We start from the raw sequence: 18462 nt of genomic DNA, 5'->3' as shown, positions 1-18462 counted from the left end.
AGGGAAGGGAAGGGAAGGGAAGGGAAGGGAAGGGAAGGGAAGAGAAGAAAAGAAAAGAAAAATCCTCAAACTCCCAGACGGGCTTCAGAGGCAGATGCTGCACTTGCCTCTGAAGCAGCCTGCATTTTGTCAAATAAGGGTTTTTTAAAGGGCAGAATATTGCAGGCAGTGCGTCTAGTTAGAGTCCCATAGAGAACAGCTGTCAAAGCCTTGTATCTGTCCCAAAGCAGCAGCTGAATTACAGCTACTTCTGATCCCTGCTAGACAAGAATGTAGTGAAGAGGCGTAATATAAATTGTTTGAGTACGTTTAAAAAACAGCAGAAAAACAAAATTTGCCTCTCTAGAAGTATAAAATACCCCGTACCAAGTTCCACCACAAAAAAACTTTCTATTTTCCTCTCATTCTGCAGACATTGATTCCTAGCATATAAACCCCCCAAATCTTTACCTAATATTTCAAAATACAAAAATTCCACAAAAAAGAATCCAAATGGGAGAGGACTGAACCTAACGACATAGTTCATCAATCACCATAGTTCATCAGTCACCTTACTAATCTCAGTGGGACCTCCAGCTTTCTAATTTTTTATTCTCTATATCTAATTAGGGTCCCTAGAATTGCAAAAAATATTTTTTTTCCTCTTTCTAAAGACCAAAAATTCCCAGATGTTATATGAGTTTAACATCACAAATTTTTATTCTAATTCCCATACTTTTGACAATTCAACCCACAATATTCTGAAATCCTAAGCACGCTTAGCTTCTGGAAAGATCCAAACCCACTAAATTTCTAAAGTTCATGCTGGAGTCCCTGTTTGGCCGCCATTTGTTATGACACACAGATAAATCAGTCAGGGTCACTCTAGGTGAACTGGGCTGGCATGAAATAATCACACAGAGACAGAGAAAATACCTTTTTCTTTGGGTTCTATGAAGGCTCCTCTGACTCATCTCCCACAAAGGGGACAAGGCAGGCAAGAAAGAGAGGGAGTGCTCCTGGAACCCTGATTTTATTAGGAGAGACTGTTTGAAAGAACATTCCATCCATATAAGACAAAAAGGGTAATGTTACAAGGGCCAGCCCACTCCTATTGGGTAAGGCCTACTCCCAAAGCTTTGCTCCCCTGCTGAGTGGAGATGGGAATCCACCTGCTTCCTGGTCAGGGAAGCCAGTCTCCACATTTCCATCACTCAAAGTTAGGGGCCCCGCTCAGCTCCTTCCTGGCAGCTCCCGACAAGTGGGGGAGGATCTCAAGTTCAAAATCCAGCCTTAGCAACTTAGTGAGACCCTGTCTCCAAAAAAAAAAAAAAAAAAAAAAAAGACCTGGGGAGGTGATTTAGTGCTTAAGTGTCCCTAGGTTCAATCCCTGGTAACTGCCCCCCTCCCACTGCAAAATGTCATTACTAGTGAGTTTAAACTTGTAGATAAATTATGGTTGCGTTGGCAGTATATAAATTATCAATACAGTATGAAATGATCGTATAACAAAAAAAAACCTCTCACAGAATTTACAGAATTCATGGTTATAACCAAGCAGTAAATTCTGTAGGTACCAATCAGTAGATATAAGGCAATTGCCATATCTCTGTGCCCTGCCTTGTTTCTGGTTATTTTTGGAGACACTCTTTACAAAGCACAAGCCACATTAAATTATTTTTGAATCAGCTTCTCTCTCCCTCCCCACCCTTTTTTGGGGGTTGTTTGGTGGTGGTGGTGGGGGGGGGGTTTGAACTCAGGGACACTCAACCACTGAGCCACATTCCAGCTGTTTTGTATTTTATTTACAGACAGGGCCTCAATAAGTTGCTTAAAGCTTCACTTTTGCTGAGGCTGGCATTGAATTTTTGATCTGCCTGATTCAGCCTCCCAAGCTGCTGAGACTACAGGCATGCACCACTGTGCCAGGCTAGCTTTTCATTTTATCACTAAAATAAAGTCATAGTTATTGTTCTGCCTGATTGAAGTCACTTGCGGTTGATCTGATTCTCCTTTTTATTCAGGGAATAAAACATAGCAATAAAAGAAGAAAATGACAAAGCATTGTGAGCTGGGTTAATGAACACTATGTATGTTGTAGATGAGGATTAATCACATTTGTTATAAGGGGAGTGAGTACATATACATAATAATTGCTGTGGTGATAATTTATCAGGTCATTTATGATGTTGCAGAGGCTGGATATATGTGGAGTTGAAAAGTCATCTGAAAGTTGTAAAATTCAGAAGAGATTGTGGGGCATAGTTACTGATATTATCTAGTTGTATATTATTATTTTTATATTTATTGGTTCATTATAGTTATATGTAATAATGTCATTCATTTTGACATAATCTGGTTGTATATCATTTAAAAGCAGTTACTTAAGAGTAGATGATATGAGTTTTGAGGCTTTTGGTAACTATGAACCATTTCTGGTTGGCTGTTTTTAACCAGAATCTATAATAAATCATAATAGATTTGATGTAACAGATGGTTCTTGAGTGCTTACATTCTTTCATTGCTCATTAAAAGAGTAATAGCAACTGGGTGCAATGGTGCACATCTGTAATCCCATGGACTTGGAGGCTGAGGCAGAAGATCAGAAGTTCAAGCCCAACTTGGGCATTTTCGCCAAACCCTGCTTCAAAATACAATGAAAGGGGTTGTATGTGTAGCTCGGTGGTAGAGCACCCTGTGTTCAATCTCCAGTGTTCCCCTGGTCCCTTCTCACAAAAGTGTGGTAGCAAGAGTACTGTCTTGGTTAATGGAAGCAATTTTGTGTGCTTTGGTACTTGTCCTAGAGACAGAAACTTGATTGTCACTGACTTGCTTATAACCTTAGGCAAGTTACTTAACCAATCCAAACATCTACTAACTTTAAGAAATGGGAAAAAGAAAATCTACCTGTAAGATGGTTGTAGAGTTTAAAAGACATATTTAAAACTCATTTAAATTAAAGTACTACATGAATCTAAATTTATCTGTTGAGTTAAAAATGTATAAAGCCAGTCAGGGAATACAGAATGGGAAGCCATAGCTTTGATGCAGATAAGGATATATTTCTGGTGGTTAGGCCTATGGAATTAATTTTGGATTTGACTTTAATTTTCTCAAGGCAAACCATATGCCTCTTCAGAAAAAAAATTGTGGAACTATTTCTTCACATTATAAGAACAATGTAAGGGGCTGATGTTGTGGCTCAGTGGTATAGTGCTCACCTAGCATTGTTGAGGTACTGGGTTACATCCTCAACACTACATAAAATTAAATAAGTAAAAATAAAGGTATTGTGTCCACCTCCAATTAAAACATTTTAAAAAAAAATGTAAAATTCTTCACAAATTCATTAGTAATAACTTTAAAAAATTGACTTTGATTATTTTTAGCATTTATATAATACTTATATTGTATGCATTTCATTATTTATTATTCATTAGGAATCATCTGAATTATGCCCATATAATCCAGTCATGGAAAACATTTCCTGTGTTATTCCTAATAATGAGACAGATCTAAAACTGGATTTTATATTTACTTCTGTGTATATTGGTAAAATAAAAGGAACTTCTAAAGGTTGTATTACAGTAAGTATTTTTTCTTTATTTTTTTCTTTTTGGATTTTGGACAAGGCATTTTCAGATTTGTATGTTTGTACAAATAAAAACAGAATTGAGATTAATTTTATATGGGGCACTTGGGATATGTTGAAAGTCATCAGACTTTGAAATGTTTTTTTAATTCCCTTTCCTAAAATTCTCCTTTTTTACTTGCCACTGATTCAAAGGAGAACTGTTGGGGCGAAGAAAAAGATTTATTTGGAAAGTCAGCAAACCAAAGATGGGAGGCTCTCACTCACAAATCTTAGGCAATTTTTAGGGGCACAAAGATCTTTATGGTGGGGGCAGGAGGAGCCAAGGGGCCAATTAGTAGGAAGACTATGTGCTGAGCAGTCCTTCATTATCAGGATTGATTTTTTTCTTTTCTGCCAGAATATCCTTACGATAACAATCAACTATCATTTCCTAGGTCAATCCCTATAATTCATTAGATATTATTTCACTCTAATTAAAGGACAAGATTAGTAAATTCTTGGTCCATACTCTGGTGTTATCTAGAGACCCTCATATATTCTGGGTTTTGTAATTCCAGAGAAAAGTTACTGATTAGTAAGTTTTATGATTTGTGTCTTAGTTCTTTTCCCAGGAATAGGTAATTTTGGCAAAACCAGGAGATGGCAAAAGGCATTTTAACCTGTTAAATGGCTTTAGTCAGAGGTGTCTTCTGAATAGCTGAGCAAGTGGGAGACATCATGCAGCTGTGTGACCTCCAAAATTATTGATTTTTAAAGCCTATTAAAAGCAATTAAACATGGAGAGTTTATTTGGGTTTTTCTTTCAGTTACAGCTATTCTAATGAAAATCATGTATTAAAAAAATCACATGTAGTAGTTGATATTCTTTGGGCTCTAAAAGTTATTTGTAAGTAAAGTAAAATTTTTTCAGGTTATAGTTTGGAGCAGAAAGAAGAAATCTAATTTTTTTTTTGGTTTAAACTGTTATAAACAGATTTCTCCAAATTCCTAATCTTGTTATTTAAGGATGTCCAGGAATTGATTATAATCTGTTTTCTCACTAAAAAGACATTTCTTTTCACAGACTATATATGAATGACAGACTAGATTTCAGTCAGATTTATTTTCTTACTATTTGTGCCTGTTAAAATCCTAATCATCTTTTAAGGCTTATCTGAAATACTACCTCTTCCAGGAAACTCCCTGATCCTCTCTTCTCAGCTGATTAACTTTTCTTTTTACTATGTACTTGTAGCATCTCATATGTACATCTTTTGAAAGCTTAAGAAATATTTGGTTTAAAATTAATATTTCCTGGCCACTGTTTTACAAATACTAATGATTTTGGTATGCCTGAGGTGATTTTATAATTTTTTTAAAAAGAATTTTGTTCATTTTTCAGGATTTTCTCCCCTGCTTTGCTTTTTTTAATTATAAATTCAGATTTTAACAGTTATTTCTGTAGAGCTCTTTGTAATGGGAAACAAACTGGATAACCTAAATATATGACAATAATTGTTTATTCAAGGGAGAAAAATCCAGTGTATTCATTAATGAAATTTTCATTAATTAGTGTATTAATTATGAAATTACACAGATGGACTTTTTATGAGCAAAAACCAAAATTAAATTTAAAAAAACTACAAATGAGTAAACGAACAGTATAAAAATAATTTATCTTCTTGCTTATCCAGAGACAACTGCCAGTTTTTTAGTGTATATCATTCCATATCTATATATTCATAGATACTTTAAAATACATGCTATTTTGTAACTTACCACAATTTTATTAAATTAGTTTAATTTCTTCCGATTTGTTGGTCATTTCTGTTGTTCCAATGTTTTATTTTACATAGGGGACTGCAATAATGTAGGTCTTAAAAATTTGTCTTATATTTGTTGGAACATTTTTTAAAATTAAAATTTGAGTGTGTAATTATAGGAAGGTAGATTAGTAAATCAAAGTAAATATATGTGTGTGAATAATGACTAAAAGGAATTCTGCAAAAATTCAGTTATAATGTAGAAAGTGAAAGCAGTTTTAAAAATTAAAAAGTATATTGAATAACCAAAAAGAGCAAAGAGTAAAAGTCTTAAAAATTTTAGGTTTTTCAAAAGACATTTTACATATTTTCTTTCAGACACAGTTCATGATTCTCTGTAACAGAATTAAAGAACTTATTTTGTATTTTTGGTGGGTATTTAGAAATTAAATTTATTTAATTTCTAAACATTCACTGAGTACCTGCTGTATGTTAGACTTTGCTATAGATACTGGAGATAGTGTTTTCAGTCTCATGAGACTTACGCTTTAGCTGAATTAGAAAAATATCAATGGTGGAAAATTATACACATTAAAGCCATTTTCCTCTAGTTGGGTGGTTGAGTTAGGTTTTTTTTTTTTTTAAGTGTAAAAAATGTTGCAATAATTGAAAACCTTTTATTTCTTTAAATCTTATCTTTTTTATGATAGGAAAGTGTTTATTAGGTATAAATTATGTTCAGAGACTGGTTCTAGATGTCATAAGAAATTATGAAATAACTCTTAGGCTCATCTTTATTTTAGAGTTTAAGCCAATTTAGTAACTTCAGCAAACTGGATTTACCTTAATGTCACAAAAACACTTTTTTCACTTTCTTGACTGGGGATTAATTATTTTGCTATAAATGGGGTTTTATCTCTGGGAGAAATAACATTAGCCATAGTTGTCATTCAGAGATATAGATCATTGTCAGATACTTGCCAAGTAGACTGGCTTGATAGGACAAGAGTTCTTGATGATATGGAAAGAGGGGGAGAGAGAAAGTGTAGTAAGGATCATACCGTTGCAGTATTTTGTAATAACAGGTATATAACTGAAAAGCAAGCAACTCATATTCAATTTTTAGAACTAGTTAGTTACTTTTACTAGGAATATTTTTATGAGATTAAAGACCCAGTGAGACATATCAGAATGATTTGCAAAGGGTAAATATATGTAGCAATTATGTGAAAGTAAGAGAATAATAAGATGTATTTGTTTGTATTAAATTAGACAACTCATTGTTAATCAGATGCTAGTGTCTAATGATAGAGACTCCCCTGGCTTAAGGGTCATGCTAAAGCTGAGAGAGTTTCAATATGTTGCCTGTTTACGTAGTTATTATTTATGTTAATGGTGGAGACAATACAGACAGGATTTGAACTCCAAACTCAGCTTTAAACTAGTATGTCCTGTTGCGTTATTTTGCTTCAATGGCTGACTTACCCTATATTAGATGTCTTTTATATTTGTGAAAATGCAATATGAAATAATTTTTAAATTGAAAAAATAAATGGAGTCAAACCTGTGGTTTCAATGAACATTGTTTGCTAACTTACATAAAATTCAAATACCAAGATCATCTTGACTTTCTGTCTTGTGCTTACAGACTAACCCTGATATGATCAACAGTTTTATATACATATTGATCAAAAGAGAAACTTAACCAAAGAATAAATAAGCAGGCACATTCCTTTGATATTAATGGAAAAAGCCAAACTTCAAAACACAAATGTCTTTTGTTTTAGATAGTACATTTGTAAGATTTGGCCTTGAGAAAATAGGAACTTGAATGAAAATAGGAACTACAGGGAAGGAAGCACATAAACATGTATTGTTTTTGTATAGATGCTAAGAGATTTTTATACCATTTCTTGTGTGAGTAAAGCAAAGTAGAGTGGGAAAAATGTACCTGCAACTTAAAGAGATTCAAATTGTTTTCTCATTCACTCCCCAACTGAAAATCTTTTAAATAGATAATGACAAGAAAATATTTAAAAAATTCTTTCTTTGGAGAAAGAATGATAATAACAAGGAAGAAAAATCTACACACAAGTAGCACTTCGGATATGAACTAAAGAAGAAGCTTCTGTTTGAGATTGAAGATATGATCAAAATAACCTTAGTTGAATTCTTCAGATACCCCATGTTCAGAATCTAAAACTTATGTTGTGATAATGAATCTAATAATATTATCACTTAAGTAGTAGGAATATATAATACACAAAATAATACACCCATAATCCTTATTAGGAAATGGGAATAAATTATTAAGGAATAATATAGTATTAGCTTATAAAAGCAACATTTAGGATCATTAGATATATATAAAAGATACCTAGAAAAAATAAGTTTCTTGGGAAAGAAGGAGCAGAAAGAACAAGAACTTCAGTCAGAAGGGAATTTGTAACATGTAACAGAAAGGTGAAAATGCTAGGGATAAAAGAATTGGCAGTGCTCACCTAAAGACTATCCAAGGGAGAAAGTATTCTGTCTTTTGTACTTAATTTATGTTGTCATATTGACAAGTGCATCACAAGTTGGATTTTTTAGATTTTTGTAGCCATTCGATACTAAACAACTGTTTTTTCCAGTTGTTTTCATGTGGTAAAAGCAGTCTTTTGTTCTTCTACAGAACAAAATGTTCATTGCAGGTGGTACATGTTAATGCTTTTGTTAGTTTTAATATCTCATTACAAATAATATAGTACATTGGCACTTTGGTTTGTTCACAAGTCTCTTATGAGTTTGATTGCTATAATTTCATCCCTAAGAGAATCATCATCAGCTTCTGAATCAGCTACCTTGTATGGTCTCTTGGTAGTTTATTCTGGACTTTGTTTTATGTCTTCCTTAAATTTTTAGAGGACAACTTCGAAACATATATTTATTAAAGTCTTAACAGTTTTTATAAATGAGCATATTGAGAATTAAATTATTTGCACAAGGTTCTTAAACATCCCTAAAACTAAGTCTCTAGAGTGAAGCATTTTCTTGGTTTACTGATAGATGGGCTTGAGCATTTTTCATGTAAACTTTGAATGTGTAATTGTGGTATTAAAATTTTTTTAAACTTAACACATTTTGGGTAGTAACTCATTTTTTGCTTTTATTTTTCTTTAGTTCACAACAAAGTATATTAAAATCCCATTTCAAGGTAAGCTATCATTCTCTTTCCTTTTCACTGTAATTTTGAGCATAAAATTTTGGTTAGCAAAAATTCTGAAATCCTTTTTCAAACAGTTTTTCATGATTTTTTCAGTATAGAATGTAAATAAAACTAAGGTAGTTTAATAATGTTATACTTTAACATTTTTTAGCAGCTCCACAAGAGAATTAAAATGTTTTACACACTGAAAATAGTGATTATTGTTTTAATGACTATAAATCAAAACAATATTAAAGTACTCATGGTGACTTCTTAGTATTAGCGGAAATAAAATTTTGGCAAATAGCAAGACTATTTTTGGATTCACAAGAATGAATAAAAATAGGAACTACAGGGAAGGAAGCACATAGACATGTATTGTTTTTGCATAGATGCTAAGAGATTTTTATACCATTTCTTGTGTGAGTAAAGCAGAGTAGGGTGGAAAAATGTACCTGCAACTTAAAGAGATTCAAACTGTTTTCTCATTCACTCCCCAATTGAAAATCTTTTAGAAAAGATAATGACAAGAATAAACAATTCTTTCTTTAGAGAAAGAATGATAAGAACAAGGAAGAAAAATCCACACACAAGTAGCACTAGCACTTCAGATATGAACTAAAGAAGAAGCTTCTGTTTGAGATTGAAGATGTGATCAAAATAACCTTAGTTGAATTCTTCAGATACCCCATGTTCAGAATCTAAAACTTATGTTGTGATATGAATCTAATAATTATATTATCACTTAAGTAGTAATATATAAGGCACAAAATAATACATTTATAATCCTTATTAAGAAATGCTAATAAATTATTAGCAATAATATAGTATTTACTGTTCAGAAGAAATAAAGACATGTAACTTTTAGAAAAGGTAGTAGTGCTACAATCTATAAAGACCTAGGTAGTGAAGAGAGCTACTTCCCAAGTTTTATGATACAAGTATCAAAAAGTGATATTTTAGATTTTCATAGTTCATATTTACACTTTGTTTCAAATATTGTTATTTTATATTTTTCTGTCCCATAATGTTTTAAAAATGGTTTTATTAGTGTATTATAGTTACACATAATAGAGTTCCATATGGTGCTTAAAGTACAATTTTATTTACTAATTGTGGAAAAATATTGCTTTCAATGACAATAAGTCTTTCAACTTTATAAAGGAAGAGGAAAATATTAGTCTTTTTTCTAAAATGCTGCCTGTGGCTATTTTCCCATATCCAATTTTTGTTTTTTAAAACAAGACTTGCATATAAAGCAGTCTTTTTGATGGGAACCTAGGCGTCTAAATGTTTCCTTTCTTTCATGATTTGAGGGAAAAATTTATCCATATTTATATTTGCTATTAATTCTATTTGGCTGCAAGTAACAGTGGCTTAGAGAAAGTAGTTTAATTTTCCTTGACACGAAGAAATCTAGAGGTAGGCTGCACTGGCATTGTGTTTCCATGGTGCTCAGTGGCCTAGAGTCTTATTTTTCTATTCTCATCCCCATGTTTGTCTTATGGCCAGTATTACTGTTCATACTCCACCATCATGTTAGTGTTTCAGGCAGAAGTCAGGTGAAAGGGGAAAATGATTATAAGAACACATACTGTTTCCCTTCTAAGGAACCTACTTGGAAGAATACGCCACCCTTCTGCTTAATTTTACTAGCTGACTTAATTTTATGGTCATACACGTATTGTAAAGAAAACTAGGAATTAGGTCATTCAAAGGTGAGCATCTTGCTTCCCTTAATAAAGTTAGGATTCCGTTACTTAGAAGGACTGGAAAAGTGGGTGTAGCATTGTGGGCTATTCGAGGAAGAAATGAAGAGCAGTGTTTTTGAGGGTTCTCTCCCTTCTTTAAATCAAATGTTTGTCATTGCTAGTACTTTATTTTCATAATGGGGAGTTACGATATGAAGAATTGAATGGTGGACTTAGGAACATAAATATGACTGGTTAATCAAGTATTTGAATCTTATAAAATTATTTTTAAACTTTAATGTTCATAATTAAATACCTGATGCAAAGCTATTAAACTGAGATCTGGAGTGGGATCTAATATCCAATATTTCTAACAAACTTCCAGGAGATGGCAGTGTTACAGGCTGAAGACCACACTCTGAGTAGCAAGGTGTCATGAAATAAGGCAGAGGGGAGTCCTAATAGGGAATACTATTTCAGATAGGCACTCATCTTAATTTTATATTTAAATGATAGTTGTTTTCCTGGTTTAGCTGCTTGCTTTCTTAAAGTTGGACTAGATGACCTTCAGGACTTCTTTAAACCAGTTTTCCATGGTTATTTGAGTTAAAAAAAGAAATTCCAGAGGAGATTTTTTTTAGTTAAGAGAAAGAAAACCTAATAATTTAGAGTTATTCCTTAAAAGTTTTGAAAAGTAAAATCTGGAAGAACTTTAAAAGAAATATATTCCACCATTCAAAACCTCCTGATAATCTAGCTTGTCTATGTGGTGAAATGCAGATATTTTAAGAAAAGAAATATGGGCAGAAATTGGTCTTTGATTATAGTATTGACCAAGATAAGAAAGATAGAAACTGAGAATTTTTTAAGTTATGCATACTTAGTTTTCTGCAGTAGACTTTTTTCTCTAAAGATATTAGAATTCGTATCGAGAACTCTCTTTGCATAAAATTTTTATGCTGCAGAAATTTAGCCTCAAATTTTTCTTTTTTGGATATAACTGAAATCATATTGTGTGAGACTAACCTCTGTATTTAATTATCATTTAGTAATTCTTCCTAATTTTTAATGTGATATTTTTACTCTACTAATACTGCTTCAGGTATTTCAGCGAAGTTTAATGCAGTGTACTGGAACTATGTTTCTGAAAAACTTGGCATGTAGTTCTTTCAAAAAAATGTATTAGGAAGTGTCACATAGTGCATAAATCCTGTATTCCTAATAGGTTGACTTTTAGGTTTTTGTCTTTTCTTTGTTTCAGTGTCCCTGAATGAGGTTTCGTTGTTAGTGGATACCACGCATTTAAAGAGGTTTGGATTATGGAAGAATAAGGGTGATGATCACAGTAAAAGGAGTCATGCTATCCTTTTCCTCTGGGTCTCTTCAAATTACCTTCAAGAGATTCAGGCCCAATTAGAACACTCTGTATTTAGCCAACAATGTGAGTATAAAATAACTTTAAAATTTCAGGATAACCTGAAAAGTCCTATAAATAATTTTCTTTTTAAATAATTTAATAGACCAATTATTTCATTGAACTGAAATTAATCTTATTGAATTAAATAATCTTATCCCCTAATGTTATATAAGATAAATTATTCTACTTATTAACATGATTTAAAAGAAATATCTTCTAGTTGTTTCCCTTGGCTACCTTTTTTGTGAGTTTCTTGCTACTGTTTCATAATAAATTACGACAGTTAATTAGTGGCAAGACTAAACAAAATATAGATTCCTTTACTTTTGGTATTTTCTTTAGTTTCTGAAAAATAAAATTCAGCTTGCTTATATGCCATGCTTCTAAGATTGGATTGAATGGTTTTCTGTAGGCATCAATAACACATATCTATATAATGTGCGTCTTGAGATATTTTTCAACTTTGTTTAGTTTCTAACTCCTAACAGAGTTTGGTTTAAAATTAGGTACCTCAAGTTAGTCTTTTCTTATATCTTTTTATCTCTTTACCTTCCTCCCTCTGCTTTGTTGCACATTAAAGATGTCAAATAGTGAGCTCAATTTTATACCTTTAAAATCTGTTATTTCCCTGTTCTAATTACTTCCAATGGGAAAATTAATTAAATAGCAAGAAGTTGAGATAAATGTAAAGACCCATTTATAATCATTGTGGAGGAAGGCAGTGATTTGGAGACCGTTGTTAAAATGATTGAGGAAAGAAAATAAAGGAAGTGTTTAATTATAATACTTTGTTAATTGTTAGATTTGATCTATGGAAGGCTAGAGAAAAATAAGTAATTATTTAATTATCATTCATTGATAAATGTTTACTAGCACTTAGTAAATGGTAGGCACTGAAGATACAGCAGTCAAAACCATTGCAGAATTTCCATTCTAATGTGGTAGAACAGGAGTTCAAAAATTGTGAATTTTGGTTCTAGATTACTGATGGTGTATTTTCAGATTTTAATTTGCATCATTTATCATTAACATACAAAATACTTTGTTGGGTTTTATATCAAACTTTCTATTTTTCATAATTAAATTATCTTAATTATAATTCCCTTGAAAAATAATACTTGTGGTAAAAATTTATTTCTTTTTTTTTTGTAGCAAAATCTAATGAATTCATTTTCCTTGAGCTAAACAATCCCATTTCACAAAGAGAAGAATTGAAATTGAAAGATATTATGATGGAAATAAGTACCACCCATGGAGAATTAGAACTTTCTTATCCATTGTCTTGGGTTCAGGCATTTCCGCTGTTTCAGAACCTCACTTCAAAAGAAAGTTCTTTTATTCATTATTATTGTGCTTCAACTTGTTCTTTCCCTGCCACTACTGAAGAAATGAAGATGAAATCAATATCTCAGGTTAGCATTACAATTAATATGATTGACAGTGGGTAAGTAAAGAGGTAAAAATTCTTTCACCAATATTAGGCTGATTTCAAAACACAATATTTTGTCAAAAGGGCACAGGAATCAATCTGAAAGTATTCTAATACTAAAGTTGGAAAGTTTATTTCACAGAATCAATAATGATAGCATGGATTTATCACCAAAGAGTAATATAAATATGTTTAAATATATACTGATATAAATAGATAACAGTTGATGAATGAATAAAAATTAAATAATAAATGGTGTGTAGGGGTGCTTTTTTCTTAGAAAAGTATCTAGTTAATAAATGGAAAAGCAATAGGAAAATATAAAACCACCACTAAAACACTATATTTTTGATTGTTGCAGGCAAGGTCTACTGATGGATGCTAAATTTGATGGGTGAAAATTTAAGGAGAAATAGGATATGTGAATATAAAAGTCTCTTGCCTAAAATATTATTAATTACAAAAAGGAACCTAGTAAATTTGCAGTGCAGAAACCTGGCAGACCTCACCTTAACCAAGTGAGCAAAATTAACATCACCATCAATAAGATATTGGTATAATGTACCCTCTGATATAATACACTAAGAAGAGTACATAACTTCTTGTGTGGTGCTCTATTCAGCAATGCCTCACCCTAATCTAAATCATGAAAAAAACCCAGACAAACCCAATCATAAAATAACTGAGCAGTACTCTTCTGAAGTATTAAGATCATGAAAGACAAGAAAAGTCTAAGGAATCGTAGGATCCTAAATAGAAAAATGATATTAAGGGAAAAACTAGTGAAGTCAGAGTAAAGTCTAGTAATCTAGTTAATATTATTTTATCAGTGATAATTTCTTGATTTTTAAAAAAATATATATTTTCAAGTTGTAGTAGGACACAATATCTTTATTTATTTTTATGTGGTGCTGGGAATTGAACCCAGGGCCTCACCTGTGCTAGGTGATCACTCTACTGCTAAGCCACAGCCCCAGCCCCAATTTCTTGCTTTTGATAATTATACTGTGGTTGTATGCGATGTTAAGATTAGGTGAATCTGGGCTGGGATTGTGGTTAGTGGCAGAGTGCTTGCTTCACATGTGTGAGGCACTGGTTTTAATCCTCAGCACCACATACATACAAACAAACAAACATAAACAAACAAACAGACAAATAAATAAAAGTATTATGTCCATCTACAACTGAAAAAAATATTAAAAAAAAAAGATTTTAGGTGAACCTTAGCTGCATCTGTATTTCATTTATTTATTTATTTTTGGAAATGTCTGTAAGTCTAAAATGAACTTGAAATAATAGGAAATTAAAAATACTATTTTTATTTTTATAGGAGGTTGATTATTTACATGTATCTTATATATCTGCAAAATACTTCTAGAAAGAAAAGTTTTTGTTAAGTAGCTATACATACACAGATGTGCACATGCCCACCAAACACATACATGGATATGGTCTGAGGCTCATCTTTTATTCAGAAGGCCTTTAGAAAGCCACATTAATTTAAGAAGATGCTTAAGACTTTGCCATCCTTCTAGATTATGTTAGAAAATTTTGCTTCTTATATTATGTAATCAAATTTTTGTTTTCCAATTATGGATATCAATTTATGATATATTATAAACTCAACCTCTTTTAAATTTTGGGGGGCAGGGGTTGTGGCTTAGTGATAGAGTACTTGCCTAGCGTGAGGCTCTGGGTTTGATCTTCAGCACCACATAAAAAGATAAAGGTATTGTGTTCATCTACAACTAAAAAAATTTTTTTAAAAAATTTTAAATCTTTTTTTGTTATTTATCATATGTTTGGATTATCTTGAGCTTCAGTTGTAAAATTCTTCTTTAATTTTAGAGCCCCATATCTTAAACACTTAAGTTTACAGTATACACTATCTTTTGATCACAAGCATTGTTTTTTTTTGGTTTGGTTATATCTTTAAAAGAAATTTTAGTATATAGTTCATTGATGTGGATTTTAGTCATAGTTTCAGTTACAAATTTAGGTTTTACCTTTGTTCTTTTTGAAGTTATTTTGTTTTTATTTATGTATTGATAAGGAAACTTTACCTTGTCATTTTCTTTCAGCCCTCAAATACAGATGCAGCTAAGCCTACATACACCTTTCTGCAGAAGCAAAGCAGTGGTTGCTACTCACTTTCTATTACATCAAATCCAGATGAAGAATGGCGGGAAGTCAGGCATACTGGACCTGTGCAGAAGTATGTACCATGACTTATTCTGTTTGTAATAGGTGGGCATATTAGTAATTTTCATTTGCACTGCTGCTTTTAAGTAGATTGATTACCTTTTGAAGTATTTTGAGTTTTACTTTTATGCTGGTAATTAGCAATAAAAATGTTATTTTTGAAATTTATGAGAACCTTAAACCTATTTAGATGATAGAAGGGGCCATTTCATTTAGTTTAATGTCAGTAAGATGGAAATGACAGTCCATATGTCTTATTTGGTAAGATTAAAGTGTTTATTGAGTAGCAATATATGGTTTTGAAGATTATGTATTCCATATCTGAATATATAGGAAAGGTGAAGTTGCTTACTAAAGTGTATCTCAGTTTAGGTACTTTGGAATTTATTACAAAGTCTCTTTTAGAAGCTGCTTCTTTGTTTATATTTCAGTTTTTACATGTATTCTCATGGTAGTAAATCAAAAGAGTGTGCATTTGAGATTATTTTCATATCTTCATGTGATTCATTTTCTCTGGTTATTTTTTGAAAACTATTGAGAGAGCACAGAATAGGAGAGTAGCCAAAAAGACAAACTATCAGATTAGCATTCAAATTTTTCAACTTTCTTATTGGATCTAGGTGTCATGGTACCAAGTGTACATTGATTAGCTTTTGAAGTTTTCTGGTACAAGAACTACATGTTATACGTTTATTAGTATTGTATTCAAGTACTCCCCTTATTATTCCAAGATTATATAACCTGGGATTCAAAGATGGTCTTTAGGGAAGAGTGCCAGAAGGATGCCTCTTAGCTGCTATTTGTTCTTTGCCACTTTCTGGTTGTGATGTAATTATTTGTTTCCTTTATGTTCTCATAAGAAATTTGAAAGCTTCCAAGCTTCCTTCTTATTTCTTTATTGCATAACTGCTAGTCACCAGGAGGAGAGCACAATTTTTGAATGCTGGTTTTCTGAATGGAAAGGAATTGTTCTTGGGGATTAAAATTTAAGATTAGAAAGTAGATTATAGGAAAATTTGTTTTATTACATTAGTTGTTAAAAATTATAAACTATGCAGAAGAGAAACATCCTTGGTGTTGAAACTGATAGATAAAATCTATTGATTAGACAATTGTTGAGACTGGTATTGAGATGTTATTCTGTTGAGACTAGCTCACATGCAAATAATTTGAAAGGAAAAGGTGATATTTAACGAAAGAACCATGAGTAGCTTGTGAAAATGAATGAAAATATAATTCCTTTGTCCTGTCAAATATTTTTTACTCTACAGATTTTATAGGATCCTACTACCCAGTTTTGTTTCATATAGGAAATCTCTTAGGTACTAGAATTTTTAATACCAATATATTTTAATGTTCTTTTCTTTTTCTTTTTTTTTTTTTTTTTTTTTTTTTTTGAGATTGATTGTATATCCTCCACCACCTACTAAGGGAGGATTAGGAGTAACTAATGAAGACCTAGAATGTTTAGAAGAAGGAGAATTTCTTAATGATGTAATCATTGATTTTTACCTTAAGTAAGTAAAATAATAAATAATCTTATTTTTTATAGGTTTTACCATGGAACGTATTATTAATGTCTTTATCTAAATTATTTTAACTCCAGTTAAAAGTAACCTGTCAAGATTTCAGATTTGGGAAATTTTTGGATTACTAACTCAGTTTTATTTCTTTATTTCCATAGATACTATATCCTTAAGAAGAGCTAATGCCTTTTTTTTTGTTTTAGTTTTATGCTGATTTGTGATATGTACTTCTTTGAGCACTGTATTATATGTTAAAGGAAATATTTACATAATTATGAAGCATTTTGGAGACTGAAAAGAAACAACTTTATTCAGTTGTTTATTGTATCTTTAAGCATCATGAAAGTTAACTGTCATTTTATAAAAAGTCCATATCACTTCCAGTTTTTCAACTTGTTGTCTAAGAAAAGCTGAAGGAATATATATGAAAGCTTTTAAAACTTCCATACAAAGAAAATTTATTTCTAGCCTTCGTTTTGTACTGTATCCCAAGTTGAGAGAATGCCGAATTATTTCACAGATCCCTTACAAACCAAAATTTTTGTCATCTTACTAAATGTTTTTACTCCAGCCATAAAAGCTCAAAATCTCCCATTATTATTAATATTTACAAACATAAATTTAATCTCTTAGAAATTCACTTTGGGTCTTTTTTTATACCATCCGTGTCACTTTTTGAACATATGGGATAAAATTTTAAAAAAAATTTTTTTAGTTATATGTGGACCAATATCTTTACTTTATTTATTTATATGTGTTGCTAAAGATCGAACCCAGTGCCTCACGTGTGAGAGGCAAGCACTCTGCCACTGAGCCATAACCCTAGCACTGGAATACAGGGTTTTGTTTTTTTTCCCCCTGTACCACGGATTGAAATCGGGCACTCGACCACTGTCACATCCCAATCATATTTTGTAGTTTATTTAGAGAAAAGGTCTTAGTTGCTTAGGGGCCTCACAATTGCTGAGGCTGTCCTCTGAACTCGAAATTCTCCTGTCTCAGCCTCCCAAGCCTCTGGGATTATAGGTGTGTGCCACAGCTTGGAATACAGTTTTAATAACTATTTTAATGTCCTTTTCAGCTGTATTAATTCTATATTAGCATCACTTAATTTTTCTCTTTATGATGAGTCATAGTTTTTGTTTGTTTGTTTTAGTTTTTTTTTTTTTTTTGGCCTCTTTCCATGTCTGGTAATTTTTTTTTGAATGCTAGAAATTTTTGAATTCCTATAAATATGGTTGAACTTTGTACTGGGATGCAGTTAAATTAATTGAAAATAGCTTTCATGTGTCTTGTTTTTAAGATTTGATAAATGAGACCAACAAATTAATTCCCACCACTCATGAATACTCCACCCATTGTCTCGTGAATTATGAGGTTTTCCTGACTGACTAGTAGGAATGGGCACCATTCTTGGTCTGTGTGAATTCTGACTATCATTTCTTCTGATCATTTTGGGTAGTTATTTCCCATGCTTGGGTATTTTCCTCACACACATCAAGTGGTCACTCTAGCTGTTTGGAGTTTCCTGTCTACACAGTTTTTCCTTTGTAGTATTGTAGCTAACTCTAGCTACTCAGCCTGCATAAATTGTTAGAAATTGCAGAATTTCCTAATTATGAAGAGTTCAGTCACTTAAGAGATTGAATTATAAAATTATTTGAAGAATTTTTTTAGGATAGAAATAGACTAAG

General features: G+C 31.8%; 1 protein-coding gene across 11 annotated transcripts in view; it reads left to right on the top strand.

Moving 5' to 3' along the window:
- Nucleotides 1-18462, top strand: part of SENP7 (SUMO specific peptidase 7) — a 146644-nt gene that overhangs the window by 115539 nt on the left and 12643 nt on the right. For 10 of the 11 annotated variants that reach the window (XM_081302647.1, XM_081302641.1, XM_081302640.1 and 7 more), the window contains 6 exons: nucleotides 3420-3566; nucleotides 8479-8512; nucleotides 11456-11635; nucleotides 12764-13023; nucleotides 15122-15255; nucleotides 16643-16759. In XM_081302647.1, coding sequence (XP_081158773.1) covers nucleotides 3420-3566; nucleotides 8479-8512; nucleotides 11456-11635; nucleotides 12764-13023; nucleotides 15122-15255; nucleotides 16643-16759 — 872 coding nt within the window. The remainder of the gene's footprint in view (nucleotides 1-3419; nucleotides 3567-8478; nucleotides 8513-11455; nucleotides 11636-12763; nucleotides 13024-15121; nucleotides 15256-16642; nucleotides 16760-18462) is intronic. The other variant, XM_081302644.1, reaches the window with a different exon arrangement.

This window comes from Spermophilus citellus (genome assembly GCF_964194105.1).
Source record: "Spermophilus citellus genome assembly, chromosome: 7".
NCBI lineage: Eukaryota > Metazoa > Chordata > Mammalia > Rodentia > Sciuridae > Spermophilus > Spermophilus citellus.
Note: the sequence above shows the minus strand (reverse complement) of the source record. Positions and strands in the feature narration are given on the sequence as shown.